A 21299-nucleotide genomic window follows, 5' to 3' on the forward strand; every position below is an offset into this window, starting at 1 on the left:
CAGAAAATAAAGAAAGGAACTGCCTACCTGAGAGTCCCATTCTCGCCTTTGTCCAGGCTGGTGAACCGGCTGTAGAGGCGGGTGATCTGACTGTGGGAAACTAAGGAACACAAAATTAGTCCCAGTTGGAGAAGTTGCCCTCCACTCAAACAGCATCCCTGTGGCCCTTTGGAAGCCAGCTGACCCTTTGATCTGAGCTCACCACTGAATGCTTCAAAGTGAGCAGAATGGGGAGATGTCTCAACTCTAACTCATCTCTAGAGTGTCAAAGGAGGAAATTTAACAGCTAAAAAAATGAAAGGAATTAGTATGCAAACTAAATCAAGAGCAATCAAAATAGACTAGGGAATGAAGTCTATGCTTAATTAAAACTATGTGTTAAATGTCAGGTAGTTAAGACTTAACACAAAACCAATTTTAGTTGAAAAGGAAATTGTGAAATTTTCCTTTCAGTCCCCTAAGTTAGAGGCTATGAAAATGCATACTTTGATTAAAAGCACATACTTATTCATCAGTTTGAGGTTTCAGGCTGGCACGGTTGGGTAGGGAACTTGTAGTGAATTTAAGACTGGGCACTCAAACTGATTTTATTTTTTGTTAATCCTCACCTGAGGATATTTTTCCCATTGATTTTTAGAGAGAGTGGAAGGGAGGGAGAGAGAAACATTGATGTGAGAGAGATTCATTGTCTGGTTGGTTGCCCTCCCTCACTCAGATGAAGGCAGGGATCTAACTTGCCCCAGACCAGAAATGGAACCCAAGACCCTTCAGTGCAAAGGCCGATGCTCTAACTGCTATAGGCAGTTAGCCATGAGCAGAGCAAGGACAAGGGGCCAGGTACAGAAGGTCACCAGGATGGAAAGCCCCAGGTGCCTAGCAATGGACAATCAAGTGTAGGATAGGACCTTGTCCCCAGGGTGGCTTTTTCTCCCCTAGCATATTGCTGGTCAAGAGGTTTGGACCCCCTGACCTTTCCTCCCTAGAGATAACATCTAGGTTTCAGTTGTATTTCAGCTCCAGGCCCAGATAAGCAACAAAACTAGCCACAGCTGACCAAAGGAACAACAGCATTGAATAATTACCCCTGCCCTGGTGCCGGCCAATCAATCAGTGGAGACCACAAACCTGAAAGGACACACCTGGAAAACTGCTGAATACTTTGAGATTTCCTGGGACCTCTCCTAAAATCTCCGCCCTTAACACCCTTAGGATCGAGGACCCAGTCCAGAGCACTCTTCCTCCAGGGAGCACAACCCTGCTTTTCCCTTCCTTTTCCCTTCCCCCTCCCCAGGCACTTTACCATTAGCTTCCTCACGCCCAAGTTCCAAGGACCCTTCCTTTACCTCTATAACTTGTTTTCTAAGCCCATTTCTTTAGGAATGACTTCTTCTACCTCTGTAACTTACCAAATAAATGTTCTCTTACAGTTTGGGTCTTGGCTCTGAATTCTTTCCTAACCAGAGCCCCAGTACCAAGGTTGCTGAACCCAGGTCCAGTCTGACCCCCACCAATCAGACACATGGTGCCATTCCTACCACCTAAAACATAACCAATAAGCAACATTGGCCAGGGCAAACAGATTTTATCTTTAAAATGTGGTTCACCCCTGCACCAAGCATTAGTGGCTTTACCATTTCCCTCAGTAAAAGAACACCATGCCTTGGATCAGCTCTTTTCTGTGATTGCATGATTTCTACTGAGTTCCCAGTACAGGTGTTAGGGGCAGAAATAGAATATTGGGGACTAGCTATAGTTATAAGAAATATTGATCTTGCTCTGTTAACCTTGACCTGGCCTAGTTGCTCAAACAAAAAGTCCCTCCCCAGCCCGAACAGCCTACTTCCCCATGCCTATAATAATACCCATTTTGCATACTCATTCTTTTTTTTAAAATATATTTTTATTAATTTCAGAGAAGGGAGAGGGAGAGAAACATCAATGATGAGAATTATCTATCAGCTGCCTCCTGCATGCCCCACACTGGGGATCGAGCCCACAATCCAAGCATGTGCCCTCACCAGGAATCGAACTATGACCTCCTGGTTCATAGGTAGATTCTCAACCACTGAGCTATGCTGACCAGGGTGCATACCCATTCTTATTCCTTTTGACTACTTCCCCATGTAATCTTTGCCCTACCCAATATAAGCAGCTGGCTTGGGGGCGGGGGGTGTCAGAGCAGATTTTCATGGATGACCTACCTGCTGCTCTCCCATACTGCTGACATTATTGGAATAAACGCTCATATGATACCAGAGTCCCAGTGCACGAATTCATGCATGGATGGGGTCCCTCAGCCTGGCCGGTGATCGGGGCTGATTGGGGCCGGCCAGTCAGGAGTAGAGACCGCAGGAGGTTGGCTAGCCAGGGGGAGGGACTGAGGGAGGTTGTCCGGCCAGAGGGGAGGGACCACAGGAGGCTGGCTGTGGGAGCACACTGACCACCAGGGGGCAGCTCCTGTGTTGAGCATCTACCCCCTGGTGGTCAGTGCACGTCATAGCTACCGGCCAGTCGTCTGCACGCTTAGGCTTTTATATAGAGACTAGAGGCCCAGTGCACAAAAATTTGTGCACTTGGGGGGGAGGGGAGGGGTCCTTCAGCCTGGCCTATGCCCTCTCGCAGTCTGGGACCCTCAGGGGATGATCACCTGCTGGCTTAGGCCCGCTCCCCGGGGGATTGGGCCTAAGATCGCAATCAGACATCCCTCTGGCAGCCCGGCAGCCCTCGGGGGATGTCCACTTGCAAGCGGGGAGCAGGCCTAAACTGCAGTCGGACATCCTTAGCGCTGCTGAGAAGGCAGGAGAGGCTCCCACCACCACCACTGTACTGGCAGCCATCAGCCTAGCTTGTGGCTGAGCAGAGCTCCTCCCATGTGAGAGCACCCTGACCACCATAGGGCAGCTCCTGCATTGAGTGTCTGCCCCATGGTGGTCAGTGTGTGTCATAGTGACCAGTGATTCTCAGTCGTTCTGCTGTTAGTGTCAGTTTGCATATTACCCTTTTACTATATAGGATAGAGGCCTGGTGCACGGGTGGGGGCCGGCTGGTTTGCCCTGAAGGGTGTCCTGGATCAGGATGATGGCTGTTTGCAGCTGGTCACACCCCCTTCAGGGTGGGGGTCCCCACTGGGGTGCCTGGCCAGTCTGGGTGAGGGGCTTAGGGCCGTTTTCAGGCTGGTGGGCGACTGAAGCTCCCAACCTCTCCTTTTTTTTATTCTAGGATTTATTTACCTTCTATGGCTGTCACTGGAACTGAGAGCCAGCTTTAGCTCTGAGGCTCGGCTCCAGCTCTGAGACCTCCGCTGCTGAAAGCAGGTATCTGAGTTTGTTTGGCTTCTATAATTGAAACACTGTTGCAACTCCAGCTCTGAGGCCCGGCTGGCTGAAAGCAAGTTTCTTGGGTTTGTTTAGCTTCTATAATTGCAACATTGTTTCTTAGAGTGCAGCTCAGAGGCTGGCAGCGGCAGGCGGGGAACCTTGGCTTCCTGCATCACTGGAGCAAGCAAGCCTCCTGTTCACTTCAGCTGCCTGGCTGCCGGCCACCATCTTGGTTGGCAGTTAATTTGCATATCGCCCTGATTAGCCAATGGGAAGCGTGTTGGAGGTACAGTTAATTACCATGTTTGTCTATTATTAGATAGGATAACCCTGTCTCTTTAATTGGCTCAAGTAGTGACAGATAGCCCAGACCCATTGGTTGTCCAGTTTTAAAAGAATGGGCTCCAAGAAAACAAATTAGGCAATTTGTAAAATTGGCATGTTATCATCAGCTGACATTTACAAAGAACCTATTTTGCTCCTCATTTGGGAATAACCCAGGCATAAACTGACAAGTAAAATGAGATAATAAAAAAAATGATAAAAAGGAATTTCTAGGAAATAGTCTCCTGGCAGACTGGAGGTAGAAGGGAAAAAAGTTATCAAAAGAGAAAAGACAACAGCCAAAGAGGGTGTGGCAAGTGTGGACTTTGTCCCAGGCTCTTTTCCAGGTTTTAATGGAGAGGCTGAAAGAGTTCTGATGTTGTCCTCCTCACCCCTGCTCTAGAAACAAAAATTTACTTGCAGTTTTAGGAACAATAGGACAAAAGTAAACAGGGGCACAGCAGGAGAAGCAGGAAGTGAGTGGTCCAAAGCTAGGCTGGGAGGACACACTAGGTGTAGCTGTAAATGCTTCAGCATCAGGTTTCATCCCCAAACTGGGCTCTGTTCTGTTCACTAAGGAGAGCAGAGGACGCAGAATTACCTACCCCCAGCCAGGGCAAAGCCAGTGGGATTTCAGGCACTGAGGAAGCATTGTGGACCTTTCTGCCAACCAGGCAGTTGTGAACAGCTCGGTGTAAACAGTACACTCCTGGGAGGAGCAGGTTGACAGAATGATTCCATTCATGGCACCAAAGCTTACCAGTGAGGGGTGCGTGAACAGGGCTGTGGAGTGAACTATGGTAGGCAGTTAGACAGACATGAGCAGAGCGAGGACATTGGGCTAGGTACAAAAGGTCATCAGAGTGGAAGGCTCTCAGTGCATAGCAAAGGACAAAATATAGGGTGGGACCTTGCCACCAGGGTGACCTTTCCTCCCTAGAGATAACATCTAGGCTTTAGTTGTATTTCAGCTCTAGGGCCTAGAAGAGCAACCAAACCAGCCACAGCTGACCACAGGACCAACATCAGTGAATAATTACCCCTGCCCTGGTGCCAGCCAATCAATCAGTAGAGACCACAAACCTGAAAGGACACACCTGGAAAACTGCTGAATATTCTATTGAGATCTTCTCCTGGGACCTCCGCTAACATTTCCACCCTTAAAACACTTAGGACAGCCGAAACCGGTTTGGCTCAGTGGATAGAGCGTCGGCCTGCGGACTGAAAGGTCCCAGGTTCGATTCCGGTCAAGGGCATGTACCTGGGTTGCGGGCACATCCCCAGTGGGAGATGTGCAGGAGGCGGCTGATCGATGTTTCTCTCCCATCGATGTTTCTAACTCTCTATCTCTCTCCCTTCCTCTCTGTAAAAAATCAATAAAATATATATTTAAAAAACAAAAACAAAAAAACCCTTAGGACAGAGGCACAGAGGACCTAGCACACTTTCCCTCCTGGGAACATGCACAGCCTTTTCCCTTCCCCTTTTCTAGCCCCCAGGTGCATTACCATTACCTTCCTCACTACCAAGTTCCAAGGGCCCTTCCTTTAACCTCTGTAACTTGTTTCCTAAGCACATTTCTTCTAGGAATTACTTCTTCTACTGCTGTAATTTACCAAATAAATGTTCTCTTACAGTTTAGGTCTTGGCTCTGAATCCTTTCCTAGCCAGAACCCAAGTACCGAGGTTGCTGAATCCAGGTCCAGTTTGACGCCCATGGGTCTAACACCCAGTGCTATTCCAGCCGCCTACAACAGAATTAACGGAGTCCATGCAAGTACTTGGCAAAGTGTCTGGCACATGGTAAGCTCTCCAAGTTATTATCATTATCCTTACATTATGAGCCTGAAGGTACAGTTTTACTGCTGCACTAGTTAATCTCCACCTTTCTCCTGACTCTGCCAGCCACAGCCATATTCTTCAGGAGGCTGAGGAGTTTACCTTAGCATTGGCCTCAGGCCTCAAAGGCTGCTCTAAAACTCAAGTTCCTTTTAGTTTAACAAAATTAGTTAATGAATGACTAACTTTCCCAAAAGATTTTTTGAGAAAGCCAAATTTGTTCACAATCTCAACAACACTTTTAATTTCTTCATATATTATCTAACATCAGTTACTTGTATACTTTGCATAGTTCTGATAGCTTTTCATTTATTAATTCATAATTTTTCTATACTGCTTTGGAGTCCTTTTCTTTTTTTTAAATATATATTTTATTGATTTTTTACAGAGAGGAAGGGAGAGAGATAGAGAGTTAGAAACATCGATGAGAGAGAAACATCGATCAGCTGCCTCCTGCACATCCCCTACTGGGGATGTGCCTGCAACCCAGGTACATGCCCTTGACCGGAATCGAACCCCGGACCCTTCAGTCCACAGGCCGATGTTCTATCCACTGAGCCAAACCGGTTTTGGCTGGAGTCCTTTTCAATAATTGCATAATATTTAGTCCAATGGATCACTTTTTAGTAGAGTATTATATATTTCAGGTTACTTTTCTTTAACAAGGAAAACATTCAAATTGAAAAGTCTCCATAACTACTTAGTTTCCCAGTCTTCCTTGCCAGAGGCAAACACTATCACCAGTTACTTGTGAATCCTTCTACAAATTCCACATGTGTATATACAAGCAATTATAATGATTTGTACAATTTTTAAATGGGAAGCAATGTTATCATCTAATCCAACCCTTTCAACTAATAAATGAACCATCAGTTATCCTTCTAATACAGATCACTATCTGAAAGAACTGGGCACTTGCCCTGGCCCTTGAGCAATGGTTAGAGCATAGGCCTGTGCACCAAAGGTCTCAGGTTTGATTGCTGGTCAACGGCAGGGTTGCAGGTTCAATCCTGCCCGCCGTCCCCACCCCTTCCTCCCCCATTGGGTGCATGTGGGAGACAACCAAGAGATGTCTCTCTCACAACGATGTCTCTCTCTCCCACCCTCCCATTCTATCTAAAATCAATGTAAAATATTCTTGGGTGAGAACTGACAACAACAAAAAAGAACTGGCACTGAAACCTCATAGTATGGTTTTAAAAATGCCCTTAAGTAAGTACCACTATGGCACTTACACCCATATTTCAGACTAAAAGATCAGTTTATGGCTTCTAGAATTCATAATTTACCAATATGTTAAAAAAAAAACATGTAAATAAGTAGCCAGTATCCCACAAAACTGCTATCTTCCAGGACAAACTGGGCTATGTGGAAATCAGTGGACAAATATACAACCAAATGTTATTTAATACATCTCAGTGAAATATATTGTTACAAAGGGCTTTTTCTAAGGAGGAGGAGGAGGAAGAGTAAGAGAATATCAGGATGAGAGGAAGAGGAGGACAGGGGTGGGAAGAGGGAGAAGAAAAAGGAGAAGGAGAAATTAGAAAAAAACAGAGGGGAGGGAAGGAAGGAAGGAAGGATTTTAAAGCTTTAATTTAGGTGTGAAATCCACCATAACCAAGAATATAAAGCAACCTTCAAGGCATAGTGCTCAGAGCAAGTTCAAGAAGCAGAAAGGTCTTGGAACTACCACAAATGAAGGCAGGACAAGTTTCCAGTAAACTATTCTCACCACGAGGCACTAAACTAGCAGGCAGGACAGGTACCCCAAACTTGCACAAGTCTTGGTAACTCAAAGGAAGTCTCAGGAGTTGCCAATTACTCTCAGAAAAAGCTGTGCACATGGACATGTCTTTAATGAAGCTATATTTTTCTGTGGAGAGCGGCTACAGTGTTTGGACAGGTTCAAGCCTCGGACTAATGAGAGGGCACAGTCCTCTCATGGCCACGTGCAAGTCCCAGCTTGGAGTGCAAAGCCCTCCCAGCACAATTATAGCCAGCAGCTATAGCTGTAAGCTTGAACCTATGGACCCAACACGTGGTCCGATGTGTCTGAGTGATGTAGGTTTGATAGAGTTCAGGTGCATGTAATTGACTAGGATCGAAACCCAAGAGAATGTTGTAAACATCTTGACCACGCCTTTACTTTGCCTCATGGAATCTGGCTATAAAATAAAGACACAGCTTGTAGTCTGTGGTGCTGTCGCTAGCTCTCCATCAGAGAGGACACCGTCCCACCCAGACCCAGCTTTCTTCTCTTGTGTGTCTTTTCTCAATCCTTCACCACCCCCTCTCAGGCTCACCGAACCTGGCTGAGCTGGCGCGGCACATAAGGCACCCAATGTGGGGCTGAGTATGCCATGGCCATGCCGGCTCCCCACATTTTTCTGCAAAGTGGGCAAATAATTATTTTATATTGTTGAAAGATTACTTAGAAGACCCTGCTAATCTTCCAAACCTTTCTATCATCACTGCCTCAAGCTCAGAGGAGCAAGGCATTTCAAAGAAGTGCCAAACACTAAGGAGGAATTGGCAGAGGGGAAAAATAAAATAAAAACAGAGGAAGAAAAAAATTATTTTTCCCCTGCCTTTATCCTAAATCAGGGGTCCTCAAACTACGGCCCGTGGGCCACATGCAAATACAAATACTGTATTTGTTCCCGTTTTATTGTTTTACTTCAAAATAAGATATGTGGAGTGTGCATAGGAGTTTGTTCATAGTTTTTTTTAAAACTATAGTCCGGCCCTCCAATGGTCTGAGGGACAGTGAACTGGCCCCCTGTTTAAAAAGTTTGAGGACCCCTGTCCTAAATCTTAATGCAGAAGAGTAGACTGATAACCTACGTAAAGCATACAACTGCAACCAAAAGTAGCTTTAGATCAGTGGTTCTCAACCTTCCTAATGCCTCAACCCTTTAATACAGTTCCTCATGTTGTGGTAACCCCCAACCATAAAATTATTTTCACTGCTACTTCATAACTGTAATTTTGCTACTGTTATGAATAGTAATGTAAATATCTGATATGCAGGATGTATTTAGGTGACCCCTGTGAAAGGGTCGTTCGACCCCCAAAGGGATTGCGACCCACAGGTTGAGAACCGCTGCTTTAGATAAAAGACTGAGGTATTGAAGTCTGCACACCTATTTCCCCTGAACATCAGCACCTCCTGACAAGACAAGAGCTGAACTATTCTCTTGGGGAAGCTAACAAATAAGAGGCTTAAAAGACATTAAAGAACACCAAATTGCCTTTTTACAATTGGGAAAATTTGAATATGGATTAAATGGTAGGTAGTATAATAGAATTATTGTCAATTTTCTGAGGTGTGATAATAGTATTGTGATTACGTAGAAAAAAAATCCCTATTCATGCAGAAGTATTTAGGGATGAAGAGTTCTGGTATCTAACTTTCAACTGGTTCATCAAAAAATATAAACAGACTAGTGGCCCAGTGCACAAAATTCATGCACATTAAAAGGGAATTAATTAGAGGAAATATTTTAACCCTGACTCGACAGACCAGGCGCCAGGAGCAGGTCCAACGTCGAGGCTGAGGTCGACACTGCAAACCGGTTCAACATTCAATCCCGTAAATTAATTTGGACCAGACTTTGAATTCCAAAAATAAAATTGGACCGCAAAGGGTTAATATTGCTATTTGCCCTTTCTCCATAATAGAAGTATCAGAGATTAAAGAAAATTAGTAAAATGTATATGAAAGTCTTCCTCCTGTTAGAGTCTGGGGCATGCCTCGGGACCCCGAGTCAAGGCCCCGTCTACCCACGTGCACCTTGAAATCGAGTGAGACCCAGACCTGGCTGGCCCCACCCCTGTTGGGTGGGATCCAGACCTGCCTGGCCAAAGGTCCCCGGTCAAGCCCTGCCAGGCGGGGGGTGCAGCCTCAGGTCCCCCGCCCTGACCCAGTGCCACGCAGCCTCAGGTCCCTGCTGATCGCTCGTTATGGGAAACCCACCTTTTCTGTGGGTGCAGCCATCTTGTGATGGCGTGACAGTGAGGGTCAATTTGCTTATTACTTTTATTATATAGGATAAAGCAAATATAGTAAAATGTTAACAACTGTTGAATTAAGATGGAAGGTATATAGAACGTTATACTATTTTCTTTATATTTGAAATTTTTCATTATAATAAGTTGGGGGTGGAGAGAAGTACCGAGGTGTACAAATCACTTAATTCCAAACCAGCTGCAGGTGCTAAAGTTATACCATCTACATTTCCATTTCTATTAAAGTCAGAAGACAGAAGAGTCTCCGTAGTGACAGAACCTTCAGGGACTATGGCATGACAGGTGAGGACAACGAAGGGGTCTTGCATTAGGAGGTAGTAGCATCTTGCAGCCTGAAGTTGAACTTCCACTTATATTCTAGCCTAAGAAGTCATTCTCAAGCAATTGCCTTTGCCAGGCTTGTGTTCTTTGTTGCAACTAGTTCTATCACTACACTCATCAAACATACACAAACCTCAACTTACTGCCTAAACTCATTCAACACTTTCCCCATACCAATGACACATCAGAAGTTAGGGACTAAAAAGAAATGAGCCCTAACTGGTTTGGCTCAGTGGATAGAGCATCGGCCCTGCAGACTCAAGGGTCCTGGGTTCGATTCTGGTCAAGGGCAGGACCTTGGAGGTAACCAATGTGTCTCTCTCACATTGATGTTTCTCTCTCTCTCTCTCTCCCTCCACTCTAAAAATCAATGAAAAAATATCCTTGGGTGAGGATTAACAGACACACAAAAATAAAGATTCCAATCTATTCATTACCACTCAGTTGGCATAGATTAATTCTAACAGATTAAATGGCTATTTTTTCTTGAGGATGTATGTGTTGTGATATTCATTCATGCTTAGTATTAATATGTTTTACTTCTTATTTACACAATTTGTCTTAAGTGATTTTGGAATTCAATTTTTTTCTTACTTGAATCTAATTGGTTTTCCTTTTTATTTTGTTTCATTTACAGTTGACATCCAATAGCATTCAGTATTAATTTCAGGTGTATAGCATAGTGATTATGCTCCCTACCATCAGTCTGTTCTCTGTATCTATGAGTCTGTTTCTATTTGGTTTTTCATTTATTTTGCTCTTTAGACTCCACATATAAGTGAAATCATATGGTATTTGTCTTTCTCTGACTTATTTCACTTAGCAGCATAATACCCTCTAGGTCCATCCATGCTGTAGCAAATGGTAAGATTTCGTTCGTTTTTATGGCCAAGTAATATTCCATTACACACACCACCACCAGACCACCACCACCACCACCACCACCTCCACCACCATCACCACTTTTTGTTGTTGTTAATCCTCACCCGAGGATATTTTTTCCATTGATTTTTTTGAGAGAGTGGGAGTGAGGGCAGGGGAAAGAGGGAGAAACACTGATATGACAAAGACATGTTGACTGGGTGCCTCTGCAGGTGCTCCAACCAAGGCCGGGGATCGAATTTGCAACCCATGTACATGCCTTGACAGGGAATTGAACCAGAGACCCTTCGGTGCACAGGCCAACACTCTAACCCCTGAACAACATTAGCCAGGGCTGTACCACAACTTTTTTTATCCACTGCTCAATTGATGGACACAGGTTGCATATTTTGGCTATTGTGAATAATGCTGCAATGAACATAGAAGTACATATATTCTAAATGGCTATTTAAAAAAAGCTTTAAGTAACTCACAGCCAGATTATTGCTACGGTTAGGTGAACTAAGGGTGGAGATTACAGAAACTCCCAAGACACTTGTGGCCTTTCCCCTAATGACAACTTTTATTCAAATGAGCTTTAATTTATGGAATGCTAATGTGTGAAAAAAGGTAAAAGAACAATGATAATATAGAAAAATTTTATGACAACACAAAGTGTTTTAAATATATTTTTGTTGATTTCAGACAGGGAGGGGGAGAGAGAGAGAGAGATGGAAACATCAACGATGAAAGAGAATCATTGATCAGCTGCCTCTTGCATGGCCCACACTGGGGATCGAGCCCGCAACCCAGGCATATACCCTGACCGGAAATCGAACTGTGACCTCCTGGTTCATAGGTTGACACTCAACCAATGAGCCACACCAGCCAGCTTCTTACTGCTTTTTTTTAAAAAATATATTTTACTGATTTTTTACAGAGAGGAAGGGAGAGAGATAGAGATTTAGAAACATCGATGAGAGAGAAACATCGATCAGCTGCCTCCTGCACATCTCCTACTGGGGATATGCCCGCAACACAGGTACATGCCCTTGACCGGAATCGAACCTGGGACCTTTCAGTCCGCAGGCCGACGCTCTATCCACTGAGCCAAACCGGTTTCGGCCTTACTGCTTTTTTTAAAAAACATATTTTATTGATTTTTTTTACAGAGAGGAAGGGAGAGAGATAGTTAGAAATATTGATGGGAAAGAAACATCGATCAGCTGCCTCCTGCACATCTCCTACTGGGGATGTGCCCGCAACCCAGGTGCATGCCCTTGACCGGAATCGAACCTGGGACCCTTCAGTCCGCAGGCCGACGCTCTATCCACTGAGCCAAATCGGTTTCGGCATTACTGCTTTTTAAACTGTTAGAAACACTGGGATTTAAAAGGAGTAGAAATACTCCTTTAAAAGTTACACTTCCTTAGAATTGGGAAAACAATATTTGTACTTGATTCCTAATCCAATGCCCCCCTGAAATTAGGAAATGTATAAAATGCTGTCATCTCCCCAATTACATTGTCCTAGACATGGTTTGTATAAGTAGCATATGCAAATGGTATCTTCCCTATAAGATGATTATTATCTACTAGAGGCCCAGTGCACGCATTTGTGCACCGGTAGGGTCCCTTGGTGCACAAAGGGGGCCGGGGAGGGACCACAGGAGGGCTCCAGGGTGTGTCTGGCCCGTCTAGCCTAGTCCTAATCAGCCGGACCCCAGCAGCAAGCTAACCTACCGGTCGGAGCGTCTGCCACCTGGTGGTCACTGTATGTCATAGTGACTGGTCGAATGAACAATCGGACACTTTGCATATTAGGCTTTATTGTATAGGGTGGTTACAAATAATACAAACTAACACTTACCTGGTATTTATTATACACAAAGCACTATTCTAAGTAGTTTAATCCTCACAATACCCCTGTAAAGTAGATACTATTATTATTCCCATTTACAGATGATGAAACTAAGACTTATAGATAATTCTATCCTAGAATTACTTCCCTAGAATCACTTAGATTAAATTTCAAACACTGGCTAAACTAGTGATACATGAATTCTAATCAATTTACACTTAGAAAAAATTGTTTAAAAGCAATGCAAAGCTTTCATATGAAAAATAAAGTCAATTTTGCCCTGGCTGGTGTGACTCAGTGGTTGAATGTCTTCCCGTGCACCAAAGGGTTGCCAGTTTGATTCCTGGTCAAGGCACACGCCCAGGTTTCGGGTTCAGTCCCTTTCATGGTGAGTACAGGAGGCAATTGATAGATGTTTCTCTCTCATATCAACGTTTCTCTCTCTCTTTCTCAAAAAAAAACACACAAAAAAACCCAATAAAAATATATTTAAAATATATATAAAGTCAGTTTTTCCCAATTACAATACATTTTCTTATAGGCAAAGGGAACAATAAAACACTCACACTTGAGTGTTTCTGATAGTTCCCCAAACTAGGAAGCAGGTGAAAAAAAGACAAATTCTACCTCTTTACTCCACTCTCAGATACCTGTTTTTATTCTTCTAAACTTTTATATTATGCTAAAATTAATGCTTTAAAAATCAACTCTGCAATAATATTGTAATAACTATGTATGGTGTCACTAGACTTATTGGGGTAATTGTACCATCCTATCTAATAAACAGGGAATATGCAAATTGACCATATTCACACCATAACAAAACAGCTGCACCCACAGCAGAGGCAGGTATTCCGTAACACAAGATGGCTGCACCTACAGCAGAGGCCCGTAATGAGCCTTCAACGAGCAATCAGCAGGCACCTGAGGCTGCATGGGGCTGGGCCAGGGCAGGGGACCTGAGGCTGTGCCCCCCACCTGGTGGGGCTTGACAGGGGATCTCAGGCCATGCCCCCCTGCCCTGGCTCCGGGCCAGGTGACCTGAGGCTGCGCCCCCAACCTGGAGGGGCTTGACGGGGGTGAGGCAGGCAGGGTCTGGGTCTCACACGATTTGGAGGTGCACGCTGGTGGGCGGGGCCTTGACTCTGGGTCGCGAGGCATGCCCCAGACTCTGACAGGAAAAAGATTTACATATACATTTTACTAATTTTCTTTCATCTCTGACACTTCTATTATAGAGAAAGGGCAAATAGCAATACAGTGGGGCCTTGACTTACGAGTTTAATTCGTTCCGAGACCGAGCTCGTTAAGGTGCTCGTTAACTCAAATTATTCTATCAATTCAATGCAAAAAATTGGCCGAGAGACAGCTGGTATCTCAAAAAACTCGTTAGTTTTAGTCGGGACACTCGTAAGTCAAGGCCCCACTGTATTAAAATATTTCCTCTAATTCCCTTTTAATGTGCATGAATTTCATGCACCAGGTCATTAGTAAGTTAATAACTGCCTAGTCTGTTATATACCTAAAACTAATATATTGTATGTCAATTGTAATTGAAAAATTAAAAAAATATTTTAAAAAATAAAATAAAAATCAACTCTGGTGATGGGCACTAACTGAATAAACTGATGGCTTAACTCTCATGGAGGAGGAGAAATTGTGTAGCAAGCTGGGGGATAATGCTCTTGGAATTATAAAAAATGCTTTAAGTTAATTTACCCAAATGTAATCCATTCATGCATGTATAAAGGCCCAATTCCTGTCCTCTACAAGGCCAGCCCACAAGGCTTCCCTGAGTCCTGCAGGTAGGTGTTACACAATTTCAGTTACCCTATGTCCTGATGCTAATCCTAACTCTTGTGGATTTATCTCCACCACCAAGTTGTGGGCATGTTTTGTCACCATCTGCTTTGAGTACCTAGCACAGTACTGAATATAGACATTGCAAAAATTCAGTAAGAACCTGTTTCATTGGTACTAGTTGTGGTTAAGACTTTCCTTCAAGCTTGATTCATTTTTTGGCAACTAGGAAAACAGCTCTTACAGGAGTACTTAGTTCTGTGTGTTCACAAGTTACACAGTAAAATAACCCAGAGTCCTATGGCATCCAGGCTCCTATCATTGGTCAAATGCAAATAAACCAGAATGGGATTACTGCTCCCTTTATCTTGAGGCAAAAATCGTTTTTTCCCACCCCCACTATGCTTTATACTTCCTCATTAATGTAACTTTTTACTTTAAGCACAAATGCTTCAACCCTGGTGTCACCTTAGTCCTAACATAGGGGTATAGGCCCAAAGTGTAATAAAATGCTTGCTAAATACAAACTGTTTATATTTCTACTCTTGGAGTTAGAGTGCCATAAGTAGACTATACGATAAAGGGGCCAAATTCTGCACATTATAAATAACTACTTTCCATCATTCATCCAAAATCATGAAAAGGACAGCACTGGGATGTGGTGAGCTCATCATTAGCCTTTATGGAGAAGCATAATGGCCATACATTAGGGGATCCTGAAAGCAGTAAACCACTCAGACAAGGGCTGGGACTATGTAACATTCCTTCCAACTTGAAGGTTCTAGAAAGTTGAATTTGTCAGAGAGCAGTGGACGGCATTTAAGTTATCTCAGGTCACCATTGCCTGAGTAATTCTGCAGTTTCCCCCAGCATGCTCCAATATTACCTGCATACAGGCCACTGAATTACTTACTGGCCACCTCATTATCAAAAACAAGGGAGCACGAAGAGACAACACTCAGATGCTTATATAACTCGTGTAAAATACAAGTCATAATGTATTCCTGAGAAGAGACAGTATTATACGTATCATTAAGGACTACACAAACGTATGTGATGGTGTTTTACAGAGCTTCTGAATCCCCAAAGGCCCGTTGCCCTTTGTTCAGGTTAATGACGAAGAGACTGGACTATAAAAAAAAAAAAAATCAGCTCTTAATACAAATTCACACTGAGATTTTTGGGGCACATCCAATTTCCATAGCGACTGCATAAAGTACACCGGCACAGCAGAAATCAACATATCCGAGCCCGGGGACAGCGAGCATCCTCCGTGTAAGTCAAAACGGGTGGTCCCAGTATCCATGCTTTTCCTCCGCAAGTTCAGCTTAGGTCTTACACCCTCAGACCCTGATTATTTCAAGGCCTCCTGTCACCCGTACACGTATTTCAACGTCTTACTATAGAAGCCGGCTTTCTGCGTTTCTTTTCCCAGCTGTGGCAAGTATTTGTGATTTCCCAAAGATGTGAGTGGTTTTAAGCCCTTGCCCAGGGACGTCACGGTAAGGGATTGTATTTCCTACAGTGAGAGGGAAGACCGGGGAGTTCGGGGGCTCCCCTTAGCAGGGAGCGGAGAAAGGAGCGGTGTCTGTGTTCCCCGCTTAATCGCGACTCCCGCCTTTGAGGCGAAGAACCGTCCCCCAAGAGCCAGAACCCCGACCCGGGGAGCCGTGGCTGGACGAGCAGGTCCTCCAGCTCCCGAGCCCGAAGCTCAGTGCTGGAGGCTGCCCGGGATCCCCGCAACCTCCGGGCACCCCAGCCCCAGACTTCGGCGACATCTGCCCTCGGTCGTCCCGAAGCCAGCCGGAGGCGCCCGGCCGCGTTCCCACCCCCTGCCCCAACTCACAGCCAGTCTCCTTCTTAATCTCTTCCAGCTCTTCGTCCCGCAGTAACGTGGAAGCGCGAGACCCCATCGCCGAGCCGGAAACTCCTCCGCGAGCCGGAGCTCCTGAAGCGACGGCGGAAGCGGGAGGGAAAGAGGAAAGAGAGAAAGGGCCAGGGGTCAAGAAGGAAGAGGGCAGTGTTTCCACAGCGGACTGGGGAGGGTACCCAAGGGTGGTGCGCGGGCGAGGGCGTCCCCGAGGGCGGCCAATGAGGAGCGAGGCTGCGCCGGGCGCAGGAGACGACGTCGGCGCTCCCGGCTCCAGCCCCCGAATGAATCACCTCAGCACCCAGCCGGGTCTAGCTGGAAACGGACCCGCCCCCGGAACTGTGACGCAACCGTCCTTAAAAGGGCAATGCCACTCTGGCTCTAGCGACCGCAATTAAAGGGGCAACGCCATTTTACTCATTTGACAAGCTGACCTGCGACAGGTTTCTCACAGAACTCTAACATAGAAATCCCCACCCTACGCATGGCACAGAGAAACCATAAAGACAGAAAGACAAATGCTCGCTTGGGGGACCTCCAGGGTGTCTCCTGGGAACGGCTTGCTGGGAGTTGCGCTTCCTCATTTTCCAAGGCGGCCCTCTCTCCTCCTGGCCGCTGGGGGCGCGCTGCAATCGGCCTCGGGGCCGCGCGCTGAGTGACTCCCGAGGAACAGCCGGGCCTCTGGTTGGCTCCGGCCGGAGGCCAACGGTAGCGTCCTTTTCTCGGGTCTCAGGTAACCGGCGCCGCGGGCTGGGAGTGGCCGAGAGTTCTTCCGTAATAGCAGCCCCTTTTCACAGCTCCAGGAACTCGCCATTTGGCGAAACTTGGGACCGAATTTCCCAACTTCCTTTGGCTAGAAACCCCTACCGACAGAGAAGAGTGAATTCCTAGCGTATGGCTCGCCTTTTCTTTGAAATTTGTTATTTTTTCTTAAAAACGAGAAATTTTGGATTTAATTCTTGTTTGTCACCCTCGCCCGAGGATATATTTACAGTATAACCGAAAAAAATGTATGCACATTTGGAATAATTACAAAGGCAATGTTTATTAAAGTACATTTTCAAAATTGAGCCATCAGCTCTTAAAGTGTGTGTACATTTTGGGGGGGACACCCTGTATTATTTTTTAATTTTTTTAAATTAGATCTTTATTGTTCAAATTATTACATTTGTTCCTCTTTTTTCCCCCCATAACTCCCCTCCACCTAGTTCCCACCCCACCCTCCTCCCTCACTCCCCACCCACTGTCCTCATCCATAGGTGCATGATTTTTGTCCAGTTTCTTCCCGCATCTCCCACACCTCTTTTCCCCCCAAGAATAGCCAGTCCGTTCCTTTCTATGCCCCTGATTCTATTATAATCACCAGTTCATTCTGTTCATCAGATTATTTATTCACTTAATTTTTAGATTCACTTGTTAATAGATGTGTATTTGTTGTTCATAATTTGTATCTTTACCTTTTTCTTCCTCTTCCTCTTCTTAAAGGATACCTTTCAGCATTTCATATAATCCTGGTTTGGTGGTGATGAACTCCTTTAGCTTTTCCTTATCTGTGAAGCTCTTTATCTGACCTTCAATTCTGAATGATAGCTTTGCTGGATAAAGTAATCTTGGTTGTAGGTTCTTGGTATTCATCACTTTGAATATTTCTTGCCATTCCCTTCTGGCCTGCATGGTTTCTGTTGAGAAATCAGCTGACAGTCGAATGGGTATTCCCTTGTAGGTAACTGACTTTCTTTCTCTTGATGCTTTTAAGATTCTCTCTTTGTCTTTTGCTCTTGGCATTTTAATTATGATGTGTCTTGGTGTGGTCCTCTTGGGATTCCTTTTGTTTGGGGTTCTCTGCGCTTCCTGGACTTGTAAGTCTATTTCTTTCACCAGGTAGGGGAAGTTTTCTGTCATTATTTCTTCAAATAGGTTTTCAATATCTTGCTCTCTCTCTTCTTCTGGCACCCCTATAATTCTGATGTTGGTATGCTTGAAGCTGTTCTAGAGGCTCCTTACACTATCTTCGTATTTTTGGATTCTTTTTTCATTTTGCTTTTCTGGTTAGGTGTTTTTTGCTTCTTCGTATTTCAAATCGTTGACTTGATTCTTGCGATCCTCTAGTCTGCTGTTAGGAGTCTGTATAATATTCTTTATTTCAGTCAGTGTATGCTTAATTTCCAGTTGGTCCTTTATCATAACCTCGAGGGTCTGACTAGATTTCTTGAGGATCTCACTACATTTATTGGCGGTCTCACTAGTCTTTTCGAGGGTCTTACTAAATTTATCGGCGGCTTCTAGAAAGTTCTTGAAAAACCTTATAACCGTGGTTTTGAACTTTATATCCAGTCGTTTGCTTTCTTCCATTTCTGTCATTTGTGTCCTATTTCTTTGTCTCCGCATTTTTTATGCTTCCCTGTGTTAATGGAGTGGCTTTCTGTGCTAGGTGTCCTATAGGGCCCAGTGGCTCAGCCTCCCCAATTACCTGAGGTGGACACTCTTGGTGCACCCCCTTGTGGGCTTTGTGCACAGTCTTGTTGTAGTTAAGCCTTGATTGTTGTAGGTATCACTGGGAGGAATTGACCTCCAGGCCAATTGGCCGTGAGAATCAGCTGTGTCTGCAGTGGGAGAACTTCTGAGCTGGAGACACCCTTCTGGGGCAAGACTTGCTTCAGTGGGGCTTGGTGCTCACTGAGTCTGCCCCCTGAGTGTGTCCCTTATGGATCTGAGGAGTTGTAATCTGGATGGTCCCACTCTGACCACTGGGTACACTGGCTCCTGGATCTTTCAGGAGGTGCTAACCGAGCCTTTGCCTGAGGCTACCCCAGGAGCTCAGCTGTGAAGGAATGCAAGTTGCCCTGGGGCCTTGGGCCAGCTGCAAGTTTGTTAGGTAATTTTCAGATTGCAAAAGCGTCCGTGCACAGCAAACAGCTATGGCTGATCGTCAGTCCTTCCCTAAGAGGCCCCGAGTCTCAGTGTCCGGGTAACTGCTGCAAGCACCTCTGGGAGAAAGCCGCCCTCGAGATGCGAACAATGCCCCTCGAGATGCGAACAATGCCAGACAGTCTAGCCCAGGAGTGGGCAAACTTTTTGACTCGAGGGCCACAATGGGTTCTTAAACTGGACCGGAGGGCTGGAACAAAAGCTTGGATGGAGTGTTTGTGTGGACTAATATAAATTCAAAGTAAACATTATTACATAAAAGGGTACGGTCTTTTTTGTTGTTGTTTTATCCATTTCAAACGGGCCGGATCCGGCCCGCGGGCTGTAGTTTGCCCACGGCTGGTCTAGCCTCTCCCTGTATCAGTCAGGGTCCCCAGAGACTTGTCCAGAACTGGAGTTCAGAGCAGTTGGGAGCTTGAGACTCCCTCCCAATAGAAAAAGCCAACCGTGTCCTCAGCCGCCAGCCCTTTCTGCGTCTGCCTCCATACCTGTGCACTTAACTTCCACACCGCAGCTCCTCTGAGTCTCAGTGTGCTTTTCTCTTTCCTTCTAGTTGTAGAATTTCCACTCAGCCAGCCTTCCTGTGGTTCTGGAAGACTCCTGTTCTGTCTTTTAGTTGTATTCTTGAAGTGGTTGTGCGAGGCAGCAATCTCCGGTGTTTACCTATGCCGCCATCTTGATTTCTCTCCTATTTTTTGATTTTAGAGAGAGGAAGGGAGAGAAAGAAACATCTACCCGTCGCCTCCCTATTCGCCCCACTGGGGACGGACCCGGAAACCTGGGTGTGTTCCCTGCGGGGATGGCACCTGCCGCCTCTGACCCCGCCTTTCTGCGGAAGGGACCACCAGCCAAGCAGCTGAGCCACGCGGGCCAGGGCTGCAGTTTATTCTCATGGCATGTGTGTGTTTTCTTGAAAACAAATGCACCCGGTAAATGAGTACAGGCTCTCGGGTGAACTGGTCCTTGGCCTGTGGCGTCAGTGCCTTGAGCCCTCCTCCCTGCCCCTCCAGTGCGGGTTTGTGCGGAACTGGTTAGAGACCATTAGACCAGTGGTTCTACAGTGGGGCCACAACATTAGTAACAAAGAAACAGCATTTCCAGAGGATGAGGCCCAGAAATCAGGATTTTAAAAAGATTCCCAGGTGAGTCTAATGTGCAGCCAAGGTTGAGAACCACTGGGTTAGACTCTAACCGTTAGAGCAGCGGTTCTCAACCTGTGGGTCGTGACCCCTTTGGTGGGCGAACGACCCTTTCACAGGGGTTGCCTAAGACCATCCTGCATATCAGATATTTACATTATGATTCATAACAGTAGCAACATTACAGTTATGAAGTAGCAACGAAAATAATTTTATGGTTAGGTCACAACATGAGGAACTGTATATAGAGGGCCAGAAGGTTGAGAACCACTGGGTTAGAGCGATGGTTAGAACAAATCCTGCCCTCCATCACTGAGTACCTGAGCATCCCGGGACTCGGCAAGCTGCATGAGTCAGCTTGGCTCACTAGTTTTAAGCTTCATCAAAGGCTCTCACAGCTTAGCAGGAGACCGAGAGAGGTCCCATTCTCCCTGAATTGTTTTCAGGACTGATTTGCTCTTGTCCGCAGTGAGGTCTGCCTTTGTATGCAGAGGGTGATCTTTTGGATTTGCCGGTCTGGAATCCATGGGAGCTTCTTAATCTTGCAAGTATAGGTGTGGTAGGAAAGACTTGATGTCAGCCAAGTGAATGTCCCTTTTCCGCCTCTGCCCTGAAGCCCATCTCTGGGTTTTGACCTTAGTTTTTCCTTCCTAATCTTGACTCTACTGTTGCAGCTCTCCTCTGTGAGAACTTCCTTTGTGTTAATGTTTTTTTCTTACTTTAATGTTTCTTAAGCTTCCTTACGCTCCAAGCATTTCACAAACTTTTATTTCTTATGTATCATTTAAGAATATAAATTAATTTTTTGCCTCTATTAAGGGCTGTTTTTTTCCAGTTTTATGCCCTTTCTTTGTGTCTGTAAAAATTCCCCTTTTGCCCGTTTGGATTGCCTTGAACAAGGAAGAATGATTTTTCTCAGACACTCTGGTGAAATGTTTTCTCTGGATGCTTTACACCCGGCCTTGCCCTACATATGCTCTTCACTAAGGGCCTGGTTTTAGTTCAGGT

The 21299-nt window shown here is 45.3% G+C and overlaps 2 protein-coding genes across 6 annotated transcripts in view; one reads left to right on the plus strand and one right to left on the minus strand.

Moving 5' to 3' along the window:
- Positions 1 to 16422, minus strand: part of CHP1 (calcineurin like EF-hand protein 1) — a 49827-nt gene extending 33405 nt beyond the window's left edge. The window contains exons 1-2 of the mRNA XM_059659386.1: positions 16201 to 16422; positions 28 to 100 (exon numbers count right to left, since the gene is read on the minus strand). Of these exons, the coding sequence (XP_059515369.1) occupies positions 28 to 100; positions 16201 to 16267 (140 nt within the window). The 5' untranslated portion in view covers positions 16268 to 16422. The remainder of the gene's footprint in view (positions 1 to 27; positions 101 to 16200) is intronic.
- A 222-nt stretch (positions 16423 to 16644) lies between these two features.
- EXD1 (exonuclease 3'-5' domain containing 1) overlaps positions 16645 to 21299 on the plus strand; it is a 48292-nt gene continuing 43637 nt past the window's right edge. For 3 of the 5 annotated variants that reach the window (XM_059656244.1, XM_059656588.1, XM_059656417.1), the window contains exon 1: positions 16645 to 17116. The gene's annotated coding sequence lies outside the window, so the exon portion shown is untranslated. The remainder of the gene's footprint in view (positions 17117 to 21299) is intronic. The other 2 variants (XM_059656326.1, XM_059656507.1) reach the window with 1 other exon arrangement.

Source organism: Myotis daubentonii, chromosome 1 (genome assembly GCF_963259705.1).
Source record: "Myotis daubentonii chromosome 1, mMyoDau2.1, whole genome shotgun sequence".
NCBI classification, from domain to species: Eukaryota; Metazoa; Chordata; class Mammalia; order Chiroptera; family Vespertilionidae; genus Myotis; species Myotis daubentonii.